The sequence below is a fragment of the Gambusia affinis genome, linkage group LG20, assembly GCF_019740435.1.
Source record: "Gambusia affinis linkage group LG20, SWU_Gaff_1.0, whole genome shotgun sequence".
Taxonomy (NCBI): Eukaryota; Metazoa; Chordata; class Actinopteri; order Cyprinodontiformes; family Poeciliidae; genus Gambusia; species Gambusia affinis.
This window is the reverse complement of record NC_057887.1, coordinates 10200149-10218814: the sequence shown is the minus strand read 5'-3', so window position 1 is coordinate 10218814 and position 18666 is coordinate 10200149. Positions and strand designations below refer to the sequence as shown.

The 18666-nt window shown below is 38.2% G+C and overlaps 1 protein-coding gene across 2 annotated transcripts in view; it reads left to right on the top strand.

Annotated features, from left to right (window-relative positions):
• tbkbp1 (TBK1 binding protein 1) overlaps nucleotides 1-17699 on the top strand; it is a 59245-nt gene extending 41546 nt beyond the window's left edge. For both annotated transcript variants that reach the window (XM_044103188.1, XM_044103189.1), the window contains 3 exons: nucleotides 3987-4102; nucleotides 7943-8724; nucleotides 11619-17699. In XM_044103188.1, the coding sequence (XP_043959123.1) occupies nucleotides 3987-4102; nucleotides 7943-8724; nucleotides 11619-11747 (1027 nt within the window). In that variant the 3' untranslated portion in view covers nucleotides 11748-17699. The remainder of the gene's footprint in view (nucleotides 1-3986; nucleotides 4103-7942; nucleotides 8725-11618) is intronic.
• Nucleotides 17700-18666: the final 967 nt, after the last annotated feature.

Here is an 18666-nt window from a genome sequence, read left to right as displayed (position 1 = left end):
CAAAACGTCTTCCTGTCCACTTTGCACATGTTAGCAATATATTTTTGCCTTAAAATCCCAATAAAGTGTTGATTCTTTCCTCCTCTCTTACCATTAACCATCAGAATAAAATTTTACAGTTTATAATTTTATCTCTGTTTCTTACTGGAAGCGAGGGCGCTCTCTTATCTTCATCTACGTCTAAAGTTGCCCCTCACTTCTGATGTTTACAGGGTGTCAGGTATAAAAAAGGAAGAAAAAAAAAAGCCGCAGAAGGTTGGGCAACTGACTCCTACACAATGAAACCCCAGAGGTGTTTCGATGGGGAGCAAACAGAAAGTAAATGGTGCGACAGCAGTCAGAGGCTGAGTTTTTTTGTGTGTGTCGAGTGTGCGGTGGAAGTCTACTACTTTTTTCCAGGCCTTGGTCACCTTTTGGTTTTACTCAACAATATTGCTCACTCCCACTGAATTGCCGCTGCACTTTTTCCTGGAGCATTTTCTTGTAATTGGGTCTGTTTAATGTAAATTGCACAGATTAAAAAAGGAGGTTTTGTCAAAAATATTAGCACAATACATAACGCTTATAGTTAAGTTTTCTGTCTGTTAATTAGTGGTGATAATTAGAAAACCTCTCCAGTATGTAAAAGTTTTTTTGTTTTGTTTGTTGTTGTTTTTTTGTGTGTGTGCAAACAGCAACATAATCAAAGTAGCATTACAAATATTTTTTTTATCTTCATTTATTGCTGTTGTTGTGTTAATTTCTGCCCATTTCCATCCAGTAGTTCCACTTCGCTTCTCGTAACTGCATTTGCGGACTTGTTTCCTTCAGATGGAACCGTTAATTCGCGAACAAGCTACCCTCGTCAACCACAAGCCACATCACTGTAGGCACCAGCAGGCACCTGGCAATTACTCCCCCCGCCCCCCGCCCAGTTCAACCTCCTCTCTACCAATTCAAAACTATTCCTTTGCGGAGAGACTGACTAATCTGTCCTCAATTTACAGAAATCGAGAGCAATTTCAAATAAATCACGGCCTGTTCAGGTGGAATTCCCTCTTCGACTTGAGAATGCAAGCAAAGCGAAGATTAAATCTTGTGTTCCGATTGTTCGCAAATTCTCAACTTAGTGAATTTGTAGTTTTTCAGCCATGTTTAAAATGCCAGTTGTAAAATTTAAGCTCAGCTGTCTGTTTTGAAATATTTTGCAAATTGTAATGGCCAATGAAATTCTGAAAGTACTAAAACAACTGACTACTCCTATTCACTACTCGGTCCTTTTGTATAATGAAAACAGCTTGGCCGACTTCAAAGACGCAAAGCGTCACCCCGTAACTGTGGCGTGGTGTGAGAGCAGTTTGACACCTTTCTGTGTTACACTAAACAGCGCGAGACAAAATTCAGAATATGGACTGCAGAGTGTGGGAAAGAAAGACATTGTTTGATTTCTGAGAGACCCCTGCCCTTTCCAGGAGGTCTAAAGAAAAGCCGCTTCCTTTTCTTGTAATTTCTCTCATTCTCTCAGTTAAGAAAAGACAAGTATTACGTGCACCACTGTGCATCCTGAAGTCATGTTTCCCTGAATGTGTGCCAACAGTGAGGGAACGTCAGATCCCAGAGGCAGGTGTGGAGACGGCTTTTCCTTTAAAATATCAGATCGGGGGTCAGATTTCAGCCTACACTCACCTCCCACTCACTCACAGACACACACACGCACACACACACACACACGCACACACACACATGGTGCGCTTCTCCACCTGATCAATCTACTTCCACAGCCCTTTCATCAATGCTGCATTGGTATTATCACACCCCTCCCACGCACTGTAGGGTACACTGTACAAAAACATGCACACTCGCATTCAAGAACGAAAAGAGGGGGGGAAGAGGGTGGGGGGGAGGGGAAGGAGCATATGCACAAGAGAGGAAATGCATGTAAGCAAATGTGAGAAGCATTTTTAGTTGCTTGGGAGACAAACAAACAACTTATTACTTCTGTGCCTCTTTGCCCTCTCAGAGGGTGTAGAGCCAGGACTGAGAGGTGTTGCGCTCTGGCCAGGACCTGTTACAAAGAACTGCTAAAAGACATGAGCAAATGTGAAATGTGACATGGCATATGTGTGAAAAGGAAGAGGTGCGTCAGTTTAAAACTGTCAATAAATCCGCCGCACATCAGCATTTAGGTATGAACAGCCGAAGCGGGGGTAAAGGAAGATTGCTACTTAGTTTCAGGGATGCTTTATAAGACAGCAACATTATGCCGCGTGCTCCACCCACCATGTCCGTAAGTAACGCAAATGATCGTTTATGTTCCTTATGCAGCAGGTTGGAAAGCCACAAACAGCGATGGCCCTTCCGAGCTGAACCAATTCGAACCAAAAGAAAAGATGTCTGTTGCCAGACGGTGGGCTGAATGGGGGTTTAATACCCCCACCCTGTGTGTGAGTCACCGTAGTCAGTTGAGAAATTAGGTGGGCCATTAACAGGCACTAACTAACCATTGGAAGTTATGAGCTGTTCAGTCGCTCTTCTGTTTTTTTTTCAGTGCTGGCTTCTCTGAAACAGAGACTCTGACTTTTAAATGAAATTGAAGGTAAACTTGTTGCATTCATGAAGGAGCAAAGAGCTTCCTAATCCAGCTTTGAGAATGGATTTCTGTTAAAAAGATAATAAAAATAAAACCTAACACTCTAATTGTAATACTACTACTATATATATATATATGCAAGCAGGAGTAGCTAAAACTAAATTAATGTGTGGGTGTGCTGTAGAACATATGTTAAAATTTTACAGTTTGCTAGCTGTGTAGGAAGGATGTTTGTTGTTTTTTTTTTCAGGGAAGTTTCTGTCTGTTCTGTTTCATGCTGAAAAACTCCCCATGATATGCAGAAGTTCTGTGTTTTTTATCCATCACAATCTTTATTGAAGAATGAGATCAGTCAATTTTGTTTTAGCAAGGTCATCACATCAAAATCGTTCAACGGCGCCTCACGGCCTTGAGCACAATTTACATCCTCTTTTCAACTCTGACTTTTTCATTTATCTCAAGACAGATCTGCATGTTGTCTGTGTTCATGCTTACCCTCAAGAGGTGCTTCATGGTATGTTGAAGCTTTCGTGTAGGTGTGCTGGTTTTCATATGACACGCAAACACACACACTGTCGTGTTCTGAAACTCTCAAATTATAAAACTCTTGATGAAACTAATGATAACTTCGGTTTTCTTGAAGTGCAAGCCGTTGTATAAGAAATTACTCAGATTTTTCTACGTTATCTTCGTAGATTATAAGCTGGATTTCATGGTTTTGGTTTTAACCCGATAACAAGGGTTGGTATTTATCTCCTTCTGCTCCTGAATGAGTCAATTTCAGATCAAGACTGAGGAGTTTAGAAAAACAAGCTCCCATATCTGATCTGACTACCTGTTCGGTTTTATATCTTATTCATCAAATGTCTTAGTTGGTTTTATATTCATCTTGTGAACAGATTAACTTAACTTTCGACTTGCATAATACATTTCTGTCCCAATCTGTTTTGATGAAATTAGCTGAGAGAACGACATCTCGTTGCCATGGTAAAAATACGGCACCTCGTAAACCAATCTTTCTGGATTAGAGCTCTGGAAATAGAGCCGCTCTGTCAGCGCAGCCCCTGAGAGCGTCAAGGCACATCTTGCAAGAATATGGTGTGATTTTAAATTATGCTCTCCGCTATTCAATCTAAAAATATGTGCTTCTCAATTAGCCACCTGATTTGTGTGTTGCTGCAGCAGGCCGTTTTCTATTTCATAGCAGATGAAGATTAATTCATGTTCTCATTCATTTGCAGTTCCTGGCTTGGAGGGGGAAAAAAAAATTATTTGCATTTTGACAAGAATTTGACTGCAATTATAGTTTAAATAACCACACAGTTGTAACACCTTAACATTGTGCCAACACTTTAATGTTCTGCTGTAACAATGATTATGTTAATTACATAATTGCCCTCCTCCTTTCTTCCTTCAGGGTGAATTTGGCTCTGGCCTACACAGAGTTAACAGAGGAAGTGGGACGCCTCCAAGCGCTGTGCTCCAAGCAGACGGAGATCCTGAGGAAGGCGGCGCAGGAGCCGGCCAGTCCAGGTTAGCATTTATGCGTTGAAACGCTGCATGTCAGAGACAATCTGGGTCGAGACAATCCCGGTCATTTTTATTAGAAGAGCCTGGTCTTTTATCTGCAAACACATTGCAGTAGCACTCTCTGAAACACACACACCACAGCTGTGTATTCATTGTGAAACTTAAACATGCAGTTCAAAAGGAAAAGCTCACCGACTCAAAGCAGGATCTCTGATTTACTACACCATAAGTGTCTTACCTAAAGTACATTGCGTCATCAGACTGTAGTATTATGGTACAGAATGTTCATCCCATTAATGTCCTTAGAAAACATGCTGAAGTTTTCTCTGGACCATCCAGTTTTCTGCTGAAGTGCAAAAAAAATAAAAAATAAAAAAATCCTGTGCCTTGTGTGTTGATCACCAGTCCAGGGTTTACCTCACTCTTGCCTATTTGACCCACCTGTGGGTCAAAACCAGGCACTGATAAAGCAGATATAAGAACAACAAGTGTGTACTTGTGTATTTAGTTTCAAAGATTTTTAAAGTGGGCAAATTAGTGTAAGACAACACCTTCTATTTAATTAAAAAATAAAAAAAGTAAATTGTGAATTGAAAAGATGTCCTGAGTGAATCTACCACACCTACATTCCTTGCCGCAACAACAATCTTTGGTGGGAGAGTTGTTACTGAGAGAAGGAGACTGAAAATTTTTTATTTTCAGCATTAAAGGTAAAAGGAAACCAAAAAGGAAACTGTCCTTTGTGAGTGAACTGTAGGCGAAAGAGAGCAATAGTTTCAGCAGATAAAAGTAATGATGAACAGAAAATGTTTCCATGTTTTATTTAGTTGAGGTTTCCACCTGTTTTTCATGGAACATTCTTGATCTGTAAATGTTTCTCTCTGTGTGTCTAAGAAATGATATAATTATGTTTTACAGTGACTGCTATGAGACACAGTCTGATGTAATTTATCTAAATTATTAACAACTGCTGACAGCAAGGAGACGTGACAAAAATACTTGGAATTTTGTTCTTATATCTTCGTGTTTTTGTAAGTAATAAAGACAAAATTGGTGTCTGCAAGACAGAGACACAAAGCTGTGATCAGTTCATCTCTTAGAATTATTAGTTTCAAAATTACCAATAAAATTCAATTATAATTTTTAAAAAAAGCACCAGCTATCAGAGATAGAAACTGTGATGATCTCTGTCAGAACTGACTCATCGAAGGACCAAGTAATTGCTCGGCCCACTCTATAGTGGGTATAAAAACTACATTTGGCTAATGCTGACACACTCCCACTTTGATGAGTTATTTAATTTTTTTTTGACTTACTTATTTGAAAACTAATTTATTATTGGTTATGTTAAATGTGTAACAAATTATTTATCATAAACTATTTTTTTTTTTTTATCATATTGTCGTGGTATTTTAACAGGGGTGTGTAGATATTTTATATCCGATCTGCTCTACATACACATTTGTTTCTTTCAGTCAACTCATCCTATAGTTTACCTATTTTACTTATTGTTTCCATGCAGGTTTGCCTTCACTGTTCATGCCCAAATTAGCCTTTTTGTGTTTTGCCCTACCAACAGCTTTACAATTAGTATTTTAGACGTTTTTTATTATTAAATGAAAATTGTCACACATTCAGCCTACTTGCTGAATGTACTTACTACCTACTCAAGCGACACTGGGCACGATAGATTCTTAATTCTTAAATATCCTTTACATATTAATCATTTTTTAGGCCTCTCAAAAAGCAAATGTAACGCAAATGAAGTTTGATTCATTAATTGACATCTGCATTGTTTCTCAGTGCTGGTTGTGATTTGTATGTGTTGTTTTCTCACTTTAAAAGTAACGATGGGAAATCCGAGATGCACGTTGTGGAGTAAAAGTAAAGAAGTGCTAAACGGTAGCAACACCTTTTTCTGCATGCACAAAGAAACACGCGCTGTCTCACAAGTTTGCGTCCAACCACAAACCAACTTCACAGAACAGAACCTGAGAGAACTTCAGCTAAGGAAAATAAACAACAAAAACAAGGAATGTGCAGCTAATATGAACGTCTTCGCCATCTAGAACAAGAAACTGATATTCTTGGCGATTTGTTAGCATGTTTTGGGAAATTGTCTGCAGCCATGGAAGAGTTCTTGAATGTCGAAAGCGAGTGAACGTGCTGAATTTACCCCCTTTCTCTCCTCATTCGGAGAAAACTCTGAAAAGCACAATCAGCCCCTCCCCTCTTTAGCACCCTGAACCAGTGTAGCTAAAGTGGTGACTGCAGGGCTGACTCACTCATCAACATATCTTGTAAATTACAGGAAACACTACAACTGTACTGGTGCAGATAAATCTTTTTATGGACCAATAGAGGAACATGAAGACCATTTCTATCAACTCAATATCTTGTTGCAACATCTGACTTTGTTACTTTGTAGCAGCTGCCCGTTATGATTTCTGCTAAGGAGAATGCATTTTAATAAGTTAACATATGCCACCAAGATGACAGACAGCAGCAAAAAAATTACAGTTTTTAAACAAGAAAATATAAAAAATGTGCTGATTTATTATTGAAAAGTGCCGGTATATGTATGAGGGGAAAATGGGAGTTTGTCTGCTACACTGACTGTAAAACAGATGTTTAATTTTTTTTTTCTTTTTACATTAGTTGGTTTGCTGTACAGGTAAGTTTTTGATGTTTTACATAATTAAAATTAGATATTTTATATATGTGTAAAATATATCCTTAACATATTTGTTCCTCATATTTGTTTTCAATTGAACCCAGATAATTTAGAATTTAATCAGAAATAACTTTTTCACTGATAGTTCACTTTATTTGTTTTGTGCAACATTTTCTTAAATTTAGCTTTCTGGAAGCCAGTCTCATTCTGTTTCCATTATCGAAGTATTTTCAGACATTATCAATATTCTAACTCATTGATATGCACTTTGTTTGACTCAGTGTCTGACTGACTGTTGAATATAATTACTTCTAATTGTCTGAAGAATGACATCATTCTAAATCTGTTATTATTTTCACTTTTACTGTTGCATGCACTCTGTAAAATTTAACAGGATAAGAACAAAATTTGAAAGTAGTGAACAAAAATAGAACCATGTAACAACAAATTAGCACATATCTGTACATCCTGAAACTACAACGTTAATGAAACACATGACTGACTTTCAGTATCCAGTCTTCTTCGGTAGAAGTCTGTCATCAACTCACGTCTTCACGTGCTAGTGAAGATGTGTGTGAGGTTTAATTTGTCAAACTCTTCTGTGCAAATGTTTCTAATCCATTATGTTGAGAGGACCTCTCCTGTCCACAGCCCTCTTTTATTGCTTTACAGGTTCTCTGGCTTTAGGTTAAGGGTAAAAATAAACAGAGGAAAATCTCACTATGAATATTAACTCTATTTCAGTTTCATTAGACTCACTGTAACAGGTGACAAGTGTGTGGCCAAGAAGACTGAATTCAAAAAATGTATGCAAATATTCTCCAACAAAATTCTCCAACAAAACTATTATTATCATGGTCTCATTGTTTCACATCTTGGGAAAACCTGACATTTTAACAGGACTGTGTAGAAAGTTTATCTCCTCTTAATCAAATGATGTTTGATCTTTTTATTGTGCTTCTACTTGGATTTGGTCAGTCTGCTAAATTGAAATTTGGGAAATCAGATTCTGATGTTTTTGGGATTCTCAACAAAAGCAGAGGCAATAGATTCAACTCAGGCCTCCATGTGTAGTAGTCGTACTGTTTCATCGCTTTACCATGAAGCACAAAGATGTTTGTTTTGTTTGAGGCGTCTAATTGGAGGTTTTCTGCCTTTGTTCCCCACAGTGCAGCTCCATTCTCCCATCCACCACCAGCGTCACTCTCCAGTTTCCCAGCGCCACTCTCCCATCTCTCAGCGGCATTCGCCAGTCCCGCCACATCACTCCCCGATCCAGCAGCGGCGCTCTCCGGTGCTGCAGCGTCTGTCCCCCGACATGCACCGCCGCTCCCCGCTTCTGGACGTCAGCGATGGACCTGCCTCTTATTCCTACCGACCGCCCACCCAGCACCTGAGAGCCAGCTTCCAGGGTCGCCGCAGTTACTCAGAGGTAGCTGACCCTTCAGCTTACCAGTGCCCGCCTCGCTTCTCCTTAGACCCAGTCTCCACCCTGCCAAAGCCACGGCCCTACGTTGAGGGTTACCCAAAGCAGCAGCCCCAACACGTCGGCTCCCCTCACAGTGGACTGCAGCACCGCGGGTCCCCGTCGCCCCTTCAAGCTGCGGCAGGCGGAGACAGCAGTATGGCAGAGAGCTCCATGCGCCACTCCAGAGAGATGCCTTTCCCCCTGTCAGAGGTGGCACACCTCCATTTTGAGCCCCCTCCTCCTTCCCAGCCTGCCCCCCAACCGCCTCAGTCCTCTGAGGATGAAGAGGAGTGGACCTGCCCCCATCCCATCAGCCCCCCACGGACTCTTGGTGTGCTCTCTCCTGGTGTACCAGGCAGCGTCATGAGGGGCCCGTCATCCTGCACAGCCTTTCCCATCCCTCAGAGGCCCAATAACCTCAGCTGCCATCCCCAGCAGGGGTACACCACATCAGAGCATGCTCAGTCTTGGCCTTCCATTAACGTGAGTTAATAAGAAGTTAATTACTCGCCTTTCTTCACACTTATCTGTTCAGTCAGACTTGTTCATAGGAGTTCATCTCAAATTTAAATGATCCGACTACATATTATGGATTGACAATATACAGAAAGTACATAAATGTAGTGGTATTTCTCAATATTGGCCCACATTTTCCGTTTTTTTTTCTCCATTTTTCACAAAATATCCAGTACTTTTTGTGAGGTTCAAATCTTGGTTATGTAAAAAACATATATATAGATATATATATAAAGCAGGGACAATTCTCATATTGCCCTTGCAACCAATTAAAATGCAAGAAATTATCAGACAGAAGCCCTTTATTCTCACTAATAATTTATTAACACACGGTGATGCCAACTTCCCATTTAGCTACATCCATAATGGCAGTAGAAAACTTGTTGAGGGCAAAATTTACATACAAGTTATATTTTATTTCCTGAATCCTCCAGGGTTTTTTTTATGCTAAACAAATATAAAAATATATATTATTTACAGTTTATAATTAAATACAACTGTAAATTGTGTTCAGCTCATGGTTTGGGCACAAACAGCTGCAGTTGCTTATTTGGCCCTTTGAAAAAAATATTCGGCCGTTTTCGAGAGGGGATGACAGGGTGGCATCTTTAGCTCACAAAGTCTCCATAGCAACCACTGGATGCCATCTACATGTCAACTTGGTATCTGGAGGAAATGCCTGAAAAAGCATTTTCTGTCCTTACATTACAAAGCGAAATCTGTAGAGTTCATTAAATGTTCTCAAAACAAGGATTGATTTGCTCTGCTGCAATCACTCCAGGCGGCTTGGCATGAATGAATATGTGGAAAATGATTTCATGCTAACTGTACAGTAGAGGATCTGTGATGCTGTGAGTTTTTTTATTTATTTTCTACTTCAAAAGTTGTGAGAACATTTTTGAAATGCATAACATTTCTTTAAAATATCTGGGGTTCCTAAATAAATAATTTTTGCAAAGTGTAAAGTTATTTATTTTACAATTTGCAGACTAGTATTGCAGACTAGTTGCAAGTATGGTAGAAGACATTTTGTTCAAACCAATTATTGGTTAATGTGAATTTTCCCCCCTCAATTACATACATTTGCTCAAATTACAGAATGAATTGCATTCTTTACTTTCCTGTAACAGATTATACACCTATAATATTTTTCACCGCGTGCTGTAAAGTGCGGAGCGAGCTGTACCACTGTAATAACGTGCAACCGCATGTTTCAGGTATTCTGAAAGTACAGAGTCGCACTTATCGAGACGGGTTCTCAAACGGCCGGGTTGTATTTCATCATGTCTGCAGCTTATCTTAGAAACTCTGAACTTGCTTGATCAAATACTAAGCAGCTTTCTAGCCCTAAGAAGTTGTCTATTAAAAATAGTTTTCACACTATATTTCACAATCTTCTTGATGCCTTCTAGTTCCGTTCGGAGACTCAGCCAGCACATTGTGAAATCGTCTTATTTGTCTGAGAGAAGAGAAGTTTGATAAAACTCTCATGACTGTGCATGATGAACAGAGATGGAGTCAAGATGTTAAGACTCAATTATCATATAAAACAAGAAAACAACCTATTTAGTTTCCTCCAGAGCAACAACAGATACTTTAAAGCAACTCAAAAAGTACAAAGTTTTGCTGTAAAATTAAAGAAAGAGCCTAAAAACTCGTTTCTAAAAAATAAAAAGTAAATGCAATCAGCATAGACTGGTTAGTGGTATTTATGTATCAAATCAGTTAACATTTTCTATCACATAGCTTCTTTTGTTTAAAGTATTTTCTCTTTCATAAGGTTTTGGTGACGGAGTTGACATGAGGGTCTGATCAACCTTTCAGAAGCCAATGAGAGAAATTTATTCTATTTTTTATTTTATTTTTTTTTTTTTTGCCCACCACCTTCTAAAAACTAGACAGAAAAAGACACAAAGACTATTTTTGAAAAGAAACTGCTTGGAGCTTCTTTCACACTCAAGCTTTCAGCACAAACCCATGCAACTGAATGCAATAAAGGATCACGATTTAGTGTTTCATACCTTAAATTGGGAATTTTATTATTAATGTAATGGGACTTTAACACATATTGGCAGCCATTCAGACAGCCATTTCATTCAGCATAACACTTTGAAATTATTAACACCTTGAAAGTCACTGAGGATGCCGTGTGGGCAAAGGGATTGTTATGACTAATTGAAAAGTTCTGTCAAGAATACAAGTGTGTTAAAGGTGACTGGTGAAACAAAGTCCTGTGGGTGAAAGGTCAGACCTGTTTATTTTGTGTTTTTTTTCACTACACTTATTAAATTATGAGAAACTCATAACATCCCATGCATAAATCTTCAGCTCTGAGTGGGACAGTAAATTTTTTATTTTTTTTCCAAAAAGCATGTAAGATGAATAGCTTTTGATTATTGCATAAAAATCTAAATTGACCCTTTATCTCTTCATATTTAGCTTGTAGGCAGACAGACTTTCACTACATCCAGACTTGTGCTATTTAGCAATAGTCTGAATGGTTTAGCACAGTGTTTCTCAATTCACTTAACCCCTGCATGTTTTAGGGGTTTCCCTTCTGCCACACACCTGGATTGAATATTTGGGTGATCAACAGGCTTCTGCAGCTCTTGATGGTCATGCAGTCATTTGAATCAGCTGTTCTGGAGTAGAGGTACATCTAAAACATGCAGAGCAGGGGGGCCTGAGGACTGGGATTGAGAAGCACTGGTTTAGCCCAATGTAGCCCCACATGAAGTAGAGGATTTTGCTTTTTCAACACTGATTCAATTATCCATGTGAGTAATGTAGCTGCAGTTCACATGTGATGTTTGAGGAAAGACTGATTTCCTGTGTGTGAATGTGTTTGTTTTTCTCTGCAGCTCTGGATGGAGAGTGAGGAGAACGACATGAGGAGCTGCCCTCTCTGCCAACTGATTTTCCCCGTCGGATATCCCGACGACGCTCTCATCAAGCACATTGACTCCCACCTGGAGAACAGCAAGATATGATCGCCACGGGCCAAGCAACCCACACATCTGCTCTCTTTCCTCTTACAGGTTGATGTAAGAGTGCAGCCGAGCTGTCCAAATAGAGACACATGTAGGCATCACATTTAGGGGGTGAACCACTTAGATTTGTGTCATAATCTGTAGGGATAGAAAACAGAAAGGATTTTATTTATTTATTTTTTGAGAAGTTATGAAACACAGATCCGTCTTGGATTTGTGGGCCCATCATTAGAGTTTTTTACAGACAGGTCTGCCTCTTTAATCTCTGGATCTGATCGTTTGGCTCTAAGTTTGGTTGTGAAGTTTGAATAAAGTTTCAGATACCTTTTTATTTTTCCACTTTGCGGTGTAGTACGCCTTTATTTAGCCGAGTAGGCCAACCCTGATGCATGAGAGGCACACTGGCAGGTTCAAGGGGTCAGCACGCCTTAAAGTTAGTCTCAGTTTTTATCAGTATTTAATCAGGGAGATTTGAGTAATCAGTCTGAATACCATGTAGATTATTTTGCAGTTATCCTGTTTAGCAGGAGCCAAGGGCAAACAAAGACGTGTAGGAATGTGCTTTTTGATTGTGAAAGAGGTTTGTTGCTAAGTGACACGGGTAGGGAGATTTTACTAGGTTACTTTTTCAAAAAATAAAATAAAACAAGGCAGTTACAGGAGAATAAAGCATTCCAATTTCACATTTACCTTCGAGCAAATGACTGGACAAGCTGGAGAAAATGAACCTGAATCCATCTGAGTGCGTTTATTTTACACAAAAACGGTTTTGATGATGCCCTGCAGAGAAGGGCTGCTGTGAGGAAATGTCTTCTGTTTTTTTTTTTTTTTTTTGTTTGTTTTAATGACAGTGAAGTTTTAGTCAGAATATTCCTTTTATGCTTGCGGCCTGTTCAAAAAGTATCCTAGCACTTTAAGTTAACGTAGCCTAGAAAATGTATTTGTTGTCAGTGTCCATATACATCGATCAGCCACAATGTTAGCGAAGTCTTATTATCTTTAACCTGGGAGAAAGAGAATACTGAATTCTGCAGGATGGTAATCGAAATTAGCTTGAGAAATGATGACTGTATCAGAGAAACAGCAAGTTATTCCATCCAGGAACAACTTTAGCTTCTCTAGTTTATGTAAAAGTTAGTTTACATTGAGGGTCAGTAAATCCTCAGTGTAGGAGTTAAATAAGCAACCAAGACTTAAATGTGGGGCGCAAAGGTTGGCATATTAAGGGTTCTGATGCACGTCAAACGTTAAAGCGTAGACTGTATAGTCACAAATCAGTCAGGAGCTTAAAAACGGGCTGATCTGGAACTGGATCGTGGAGCAACAAATAGCTAAATGCATAGTTCTTTTTCTTGTGAGCAGATGGCAACAAAGAAAGATGGAGAGTGGGAACTTTCGGATCTTGCGGTACCCAACACCTACCTAATCGTTGTTGCATGTTCATAGCAACAGCAGCGTCCTCTTTAAGAATGATTACATGCCCTGAAACATCACCTGTGTGATGTGTTGGACAATTACTTCCTATACACCTACCTTACATCCTTGTGAACTTCTGCACAGAGGGCAGAGGGCACCCTAACCGCATTAGGGAGGTGCTTTGACGGTTGAGACTGATTGATGTGTAGATTCCCGAGTGTCTAATTTACTTTTTATTTTGTCTACATCTACAAGGCAAAATCTGTACATGAAGATATATTTTTGCAATGTTTAAATGTTTATACACCACATGTGTGATATATTGGTGACAAGTTTCTCTCCTGTGTTTGCACACCACTATAAATGTAAATGGGAGACAATGGTCAAATTCCCACCACATGAGGTACTTTTCTGTACAAAGGCAAAATAGTCCAATGGGGAATCTCCTCTGTCTTCCTCAAGTTCCAATCTTCATCACAGTTTGATGTCAAGTGGCCCAGACCACCTAACAAAAAAAAAGTCTAAAAACCAAGCTGCATGAGATTTCTACCTGAAATACTTTAACCGAACAGATGAAACGGCTCCTGGCAGCAAAGTTATTTTTGCAGGGTTTAAGCAAAGACAATACTCTTCTTTTGATACCTGGATTTATTTATTTTTAATCACTGAGGTGACTTAGTTTAAGATCTACTTGTGGTACTTGCTCTTTTTAAAACGAAGAAGGAAAAAGAAACAATATACTGATGTCACTTGCTCTGAGGTTTTCAGTCACAAGCATTTTGTAACGTGGGGTGTTCTCACACAGCAGCCCATTTCTTTTAACTGGCTAAACGTGTTTTTTTTTTTTTTTTTTTTTTTTTTTTTTTAAAGAGATAAAATGTTGTGGATTGGAGTTATGCAGAGCAGTGATAGTAGAACCAGCAGCAGAAATGATTTGAAATATTTTCAGGAAAGCTGCAGAATAGATTTCTGGCTTTACTGATAAGGTTTGGAAAAATAAATAAAAAATCCCTTGATAGTCGTATTAGATTAAAGGACAACTCTGCTTTATTACTTCTATTATTACCTTCAGTTGATGTCAGGGATGGCCAAATGTTACTCAGCTTTCCACATTAAAACCATCGGCACTCATTGTGTTGTTACATGTATTTGTGAACGTTCTCCTTTACTCTTTGAATGTTAACAACACCAAGAAATACTCCGTTATCTGATTGTAAAAGCAACTACAGCTGGCATATCCTGCTGCTCTTTTGACTTTAAACTGGATCACTGTTAAATGGAACATTCCCATCCTCAGATTCCTATTTCTTGTTTCCAGTTTTTCATAAAACATAGATGACCTGCACTTACACGGCCAATGATCTAGCCAAGTTGTTAAAAGTACTAAAACATGCTAGCACTACTTTTTCATTTTCGCTTTTTAACTAATGTCTTGTAAAATGCTATTCCTACATTACAATGCGTTCATTCAATGCTTAAGAGAAATATCCCAAAATTGTTGTAAAAATTTTGAGATAATGACTTCCCACAACTAAAACCAAGATTTCAATATTTTAATACACATCTGTAAGTGGAGAAGAATATATTTTCAAACTTTTAGTGATTTTTTTTTTTTTTTTACTATCTAAGTCCAATTTCAAAGGCTAATGAAGCATCATTAAAACTAGATCACCTGGAACTACAGAACTATAACATTAAAGCTACCTGGTAGGAAGCAAGCTTATTGAAAAAGACTAATGTTAAATCACCAAACTGAAAATATTTTTACAAGATAATTACTAAGCAGCATTTTAGCTGGCTAAACGCAAAGTTTTAACAAGCTACGCTTTACAAGCAGACCAGTGTTGCTCTTTATTTTCTTTTTGCAGCAATAACTAAGGAACAATCCAGTTTTAATTCTGAATTATTAACTTAATTATTAAAAGTAAATACATTTTCTAAATTTCTAATAGTTTTTCATATAAAGTAATGTACAAATAGCTAAAAAGCTATGCCCAGAGATATAAAAATACTGAAGTTTAGTTATTTTAGCTGACCTCTTGAAGTGATAGTTACACAATGAAAAATCTGTGTAAAGTACAGACTTTCAGTATTATATTCAAAACCAATGCCAAATTTTTGAAATCACAGCTCTTTGTTATGTGAAACCCCCTTTTTACAGAAATTACATTAAACAACGTCAGCCTTCCATATCCTGTGTAAAACAAACACTTGGGAGTTTCTATTCCTACATTATAAACATAAGATTGTCGAGCAACAGCTAATTGTTTAATTAGCTTAGGCTGGCTGATAAAACATTCTCATACACGTAAGAATCCTTTGCATCGTTTTCATCTCCTCAAAGTTCAAGCGTTCAGAGGCGGAACAGAGAAATCTACAAATAACAGCCTCTCTTTCCTTCTTTTCTTTTTTGGGGGGACGTGGGTGGTGAGGAAAGCAGTGTTCACCACCGCCGCCAACCAGCTTCCTGGGGGAAACCCTGAACACTATTCTGAATTTCACAAGAAACAAGTGAAGTTCGAAGAAGTCTAAAAAAAAATTTCACCCAATTCGGTTACTTTTACATCAGCCATAACCATCACTGTCACCTCATTACGGTTCTTCTGCTTTTTGTACCATTGTTTTTGTTTTGTTTTGGGGTTTTTTGCGTTAGCTATGTAAATTGATCAAACTGTATTAAAACAGAATTGTCCTTCAAAGCCTCCCCATAAGCTTGAGGCTATATTTGACCCTGAATTCAAAGGGGTCCCCATAGCTCACGTAATCTCAGCTGTATGTGCAGTATGTTCTTCTATTACTATGTGTGAAAATATTTAGAATTTTGTACAGTTATTTTGCAAGTGTTTTAAGACTGATGCAACGTGTACTTTATTATTCCACAACTTCAAATTGGAGTGTATGTAAATCTATATATCTATGTATAAATCCACAAGAGTAAACATGAATTATATGCGAGTAAAATCCCTACAATCTTCCACTATTACTCACTATGTAGTGATATGTCTTGTAGTGCATTTTTATCACAGCCAGAAGGTGAAAATGTGTTCTTGAAAGTTTCAAATACTTTAGAAAAAAAGTTTATGATTTAAACAACAACAAAAAAACTAATTAATTAACTGATGTTAGATTAAGGTTAAGCTACAGGATGTACAGTGCCTTGCAGAAGCTTTCATGTCCTTTATGGGGTTTTTTCACATCTTGTCATGTTAGCATTTCTGTATTTCTTTTGGTTTTTATATGATTCTAACTCTGCCATCCCATTTTACACTGACAGCCCTAGATAAAATTGAGTGAAAACCAGTTGCCTTTAAATGCCACCAAAACTAAACTTTGAACTTTACTGTGCTAACATCACCTGGAACAAACTATCCTAATCCTGTGGAAGCATCTCACTGTGGGACGCTGAATTTAAATGCACACTGCACTTTTTTTTGAAAACCATCTGCCCTTCTACTTCATAGTTATGCACAAATTTTTGTTGGTTTATCACAAAAAAGCAAATAGAATCATTTGGTTTTAATGTGACAAAAAGATGAAAAATGTCTATAAAGGGTATAATTCCTTTTGCCAGGCACTGTAACTGTTGTTTTTAGATATCACTTGATTCATTTCTTTTAAAGGCAGAAAAGATGTTTTGCGGTTTCAGATTTTTTTCTACATGCATTTCTTGGCCTCCAAACACAGGATCTAGGTCTGCTCCTAACCAAAGAGAACAAATTGTTTCCTGTATATTTTGAGCAAAGGAAAGTCATTGTCTGAGGCGTGTGCATGTAAAGATGCTGCATTGTGGTTATTGAAGCTGGAAGGTTCACGACCGCAACGTGCTGGCCGGCAGCTGCAGCGCAGAATGATTGTTCCCCTGCATGAGCTCGTGAAGTGATGCACATGGATGTTTGTACTGCTGCACATCTGCACTTACACAGGCCTCACTGAGGTCAGTGAGAGTGGGGCTTAAAATTGCTGCTTTAGGATCAATTATTGGTGTTCAGTTACAAAACTTTAACCTGTGACTCAATCTTTTTTTTTATTAGAATTATTTTGACATGCTTAAAGCAAGCTGACTTTATAGTTTACTCAGGACAATAGGGATATAAAATGCAGTGTGAGGATAAGTTATTATTATTATTATTTTTATTTTTTTTATGAAATTTCACTTGGAATTCTGCTCAGAAATTCTCAGGAGACAAACAACATGGTCCTTTAAAAATGCTCGTAAACAAAAAGAAAAAAGTGGAGACTTTTCATATTCTTCTAAAGCACCACTCATCCATAAGTACCTCTGTGAGTCAGACTGTCTTCGGTTTCTTTTTCTGTGGGGTAACCTTGAGCGCACACTGAGACCTCGGCACTAATGAACTCCCCACAAACACTAATGAGAAATAATGTTTGTGTGTAAAACTAATGTGTGAAAAGAACAACACCACTGGCATTCATCAACTCTAATATACAGAAAAAGAAATCTGCAACTTTGGTCCACAAAATGTTTTCCTTTATATATCTGTAAATATTCCTATTAATAAACTTGCACTGAAACAACATGCACACTGGCTTTCTTTGTAAGCTTTTTGTGACGTTATGGCCTAGCAGGATGCATCTCACATCCTGTTGATGCAGTAGCTGTATTTTAGACGCACACGAAGCCTTTCACATTTATTAGCACCACTGGTGCTGTTTAAAAAGCCGTCAAATAAATTCAAGATTTTTTTCATGTTCACAACATCATTTTTGCTGCAGTGCTTTAACAGTAAGCTTTGGAGATTTTTTTCTTACCTCCTTTACATCTAGCTCACCATATCTAATGGAAAAATAGACTTGGGTCCTCCTCCAATCTTCCAGTTTCATGTATTTTAAACTTTTAATTTTTGCTGTGCACTGTACATTTTTGCTCTGACTGTACATTTGAGTCATTTTAGACAAGCATTTATTTTCTTCTATCTGTTTTGAAGAGTGGCTAATGCCACATTTACACCCCAGAGAAAAAGGAGACTGCAGATTAATGGTGAAAACAATGTTAGAGTTACATTATACAAGTTGTTTGAGAAGGCTTAAATAGCAGCACATTTAATTCGTTACGTAAAGTCAGCATGACCTCTAACACGATAAGGTTTAGTCTTTTGATTTAATGTCTATTTAGAAGGTAATTTGTTGCACAATATTTTCTAATGTTACTGAACCTGCAGGGGTGCTGCTATTTTTTTGCCTCAGATCATCTGATACGGCGTTTACACAACAAAACGCTACAAAAACAAGAACTCCTAATCAGCTAGGCTTATCTGTTCAAGGAGGCAGCAGTGTTCTGTTGAGAGCTGAACGTGTTTTTAGTTTCAGTCAGGCTCGAAGCCGCTGCTGAGAAGCAGCAAAAATAAAAAAAAATAAATAAAAAAAACGGAAAAAAAACAGAATCACGTCTGTCAGGCGTGGCGATACTCCTCAGAAGTCAGATCAATGTCAACAAGAAAAAGAGAGAAAGAGCCTTGATTGCAGTTACAGTTTAAAAATATGA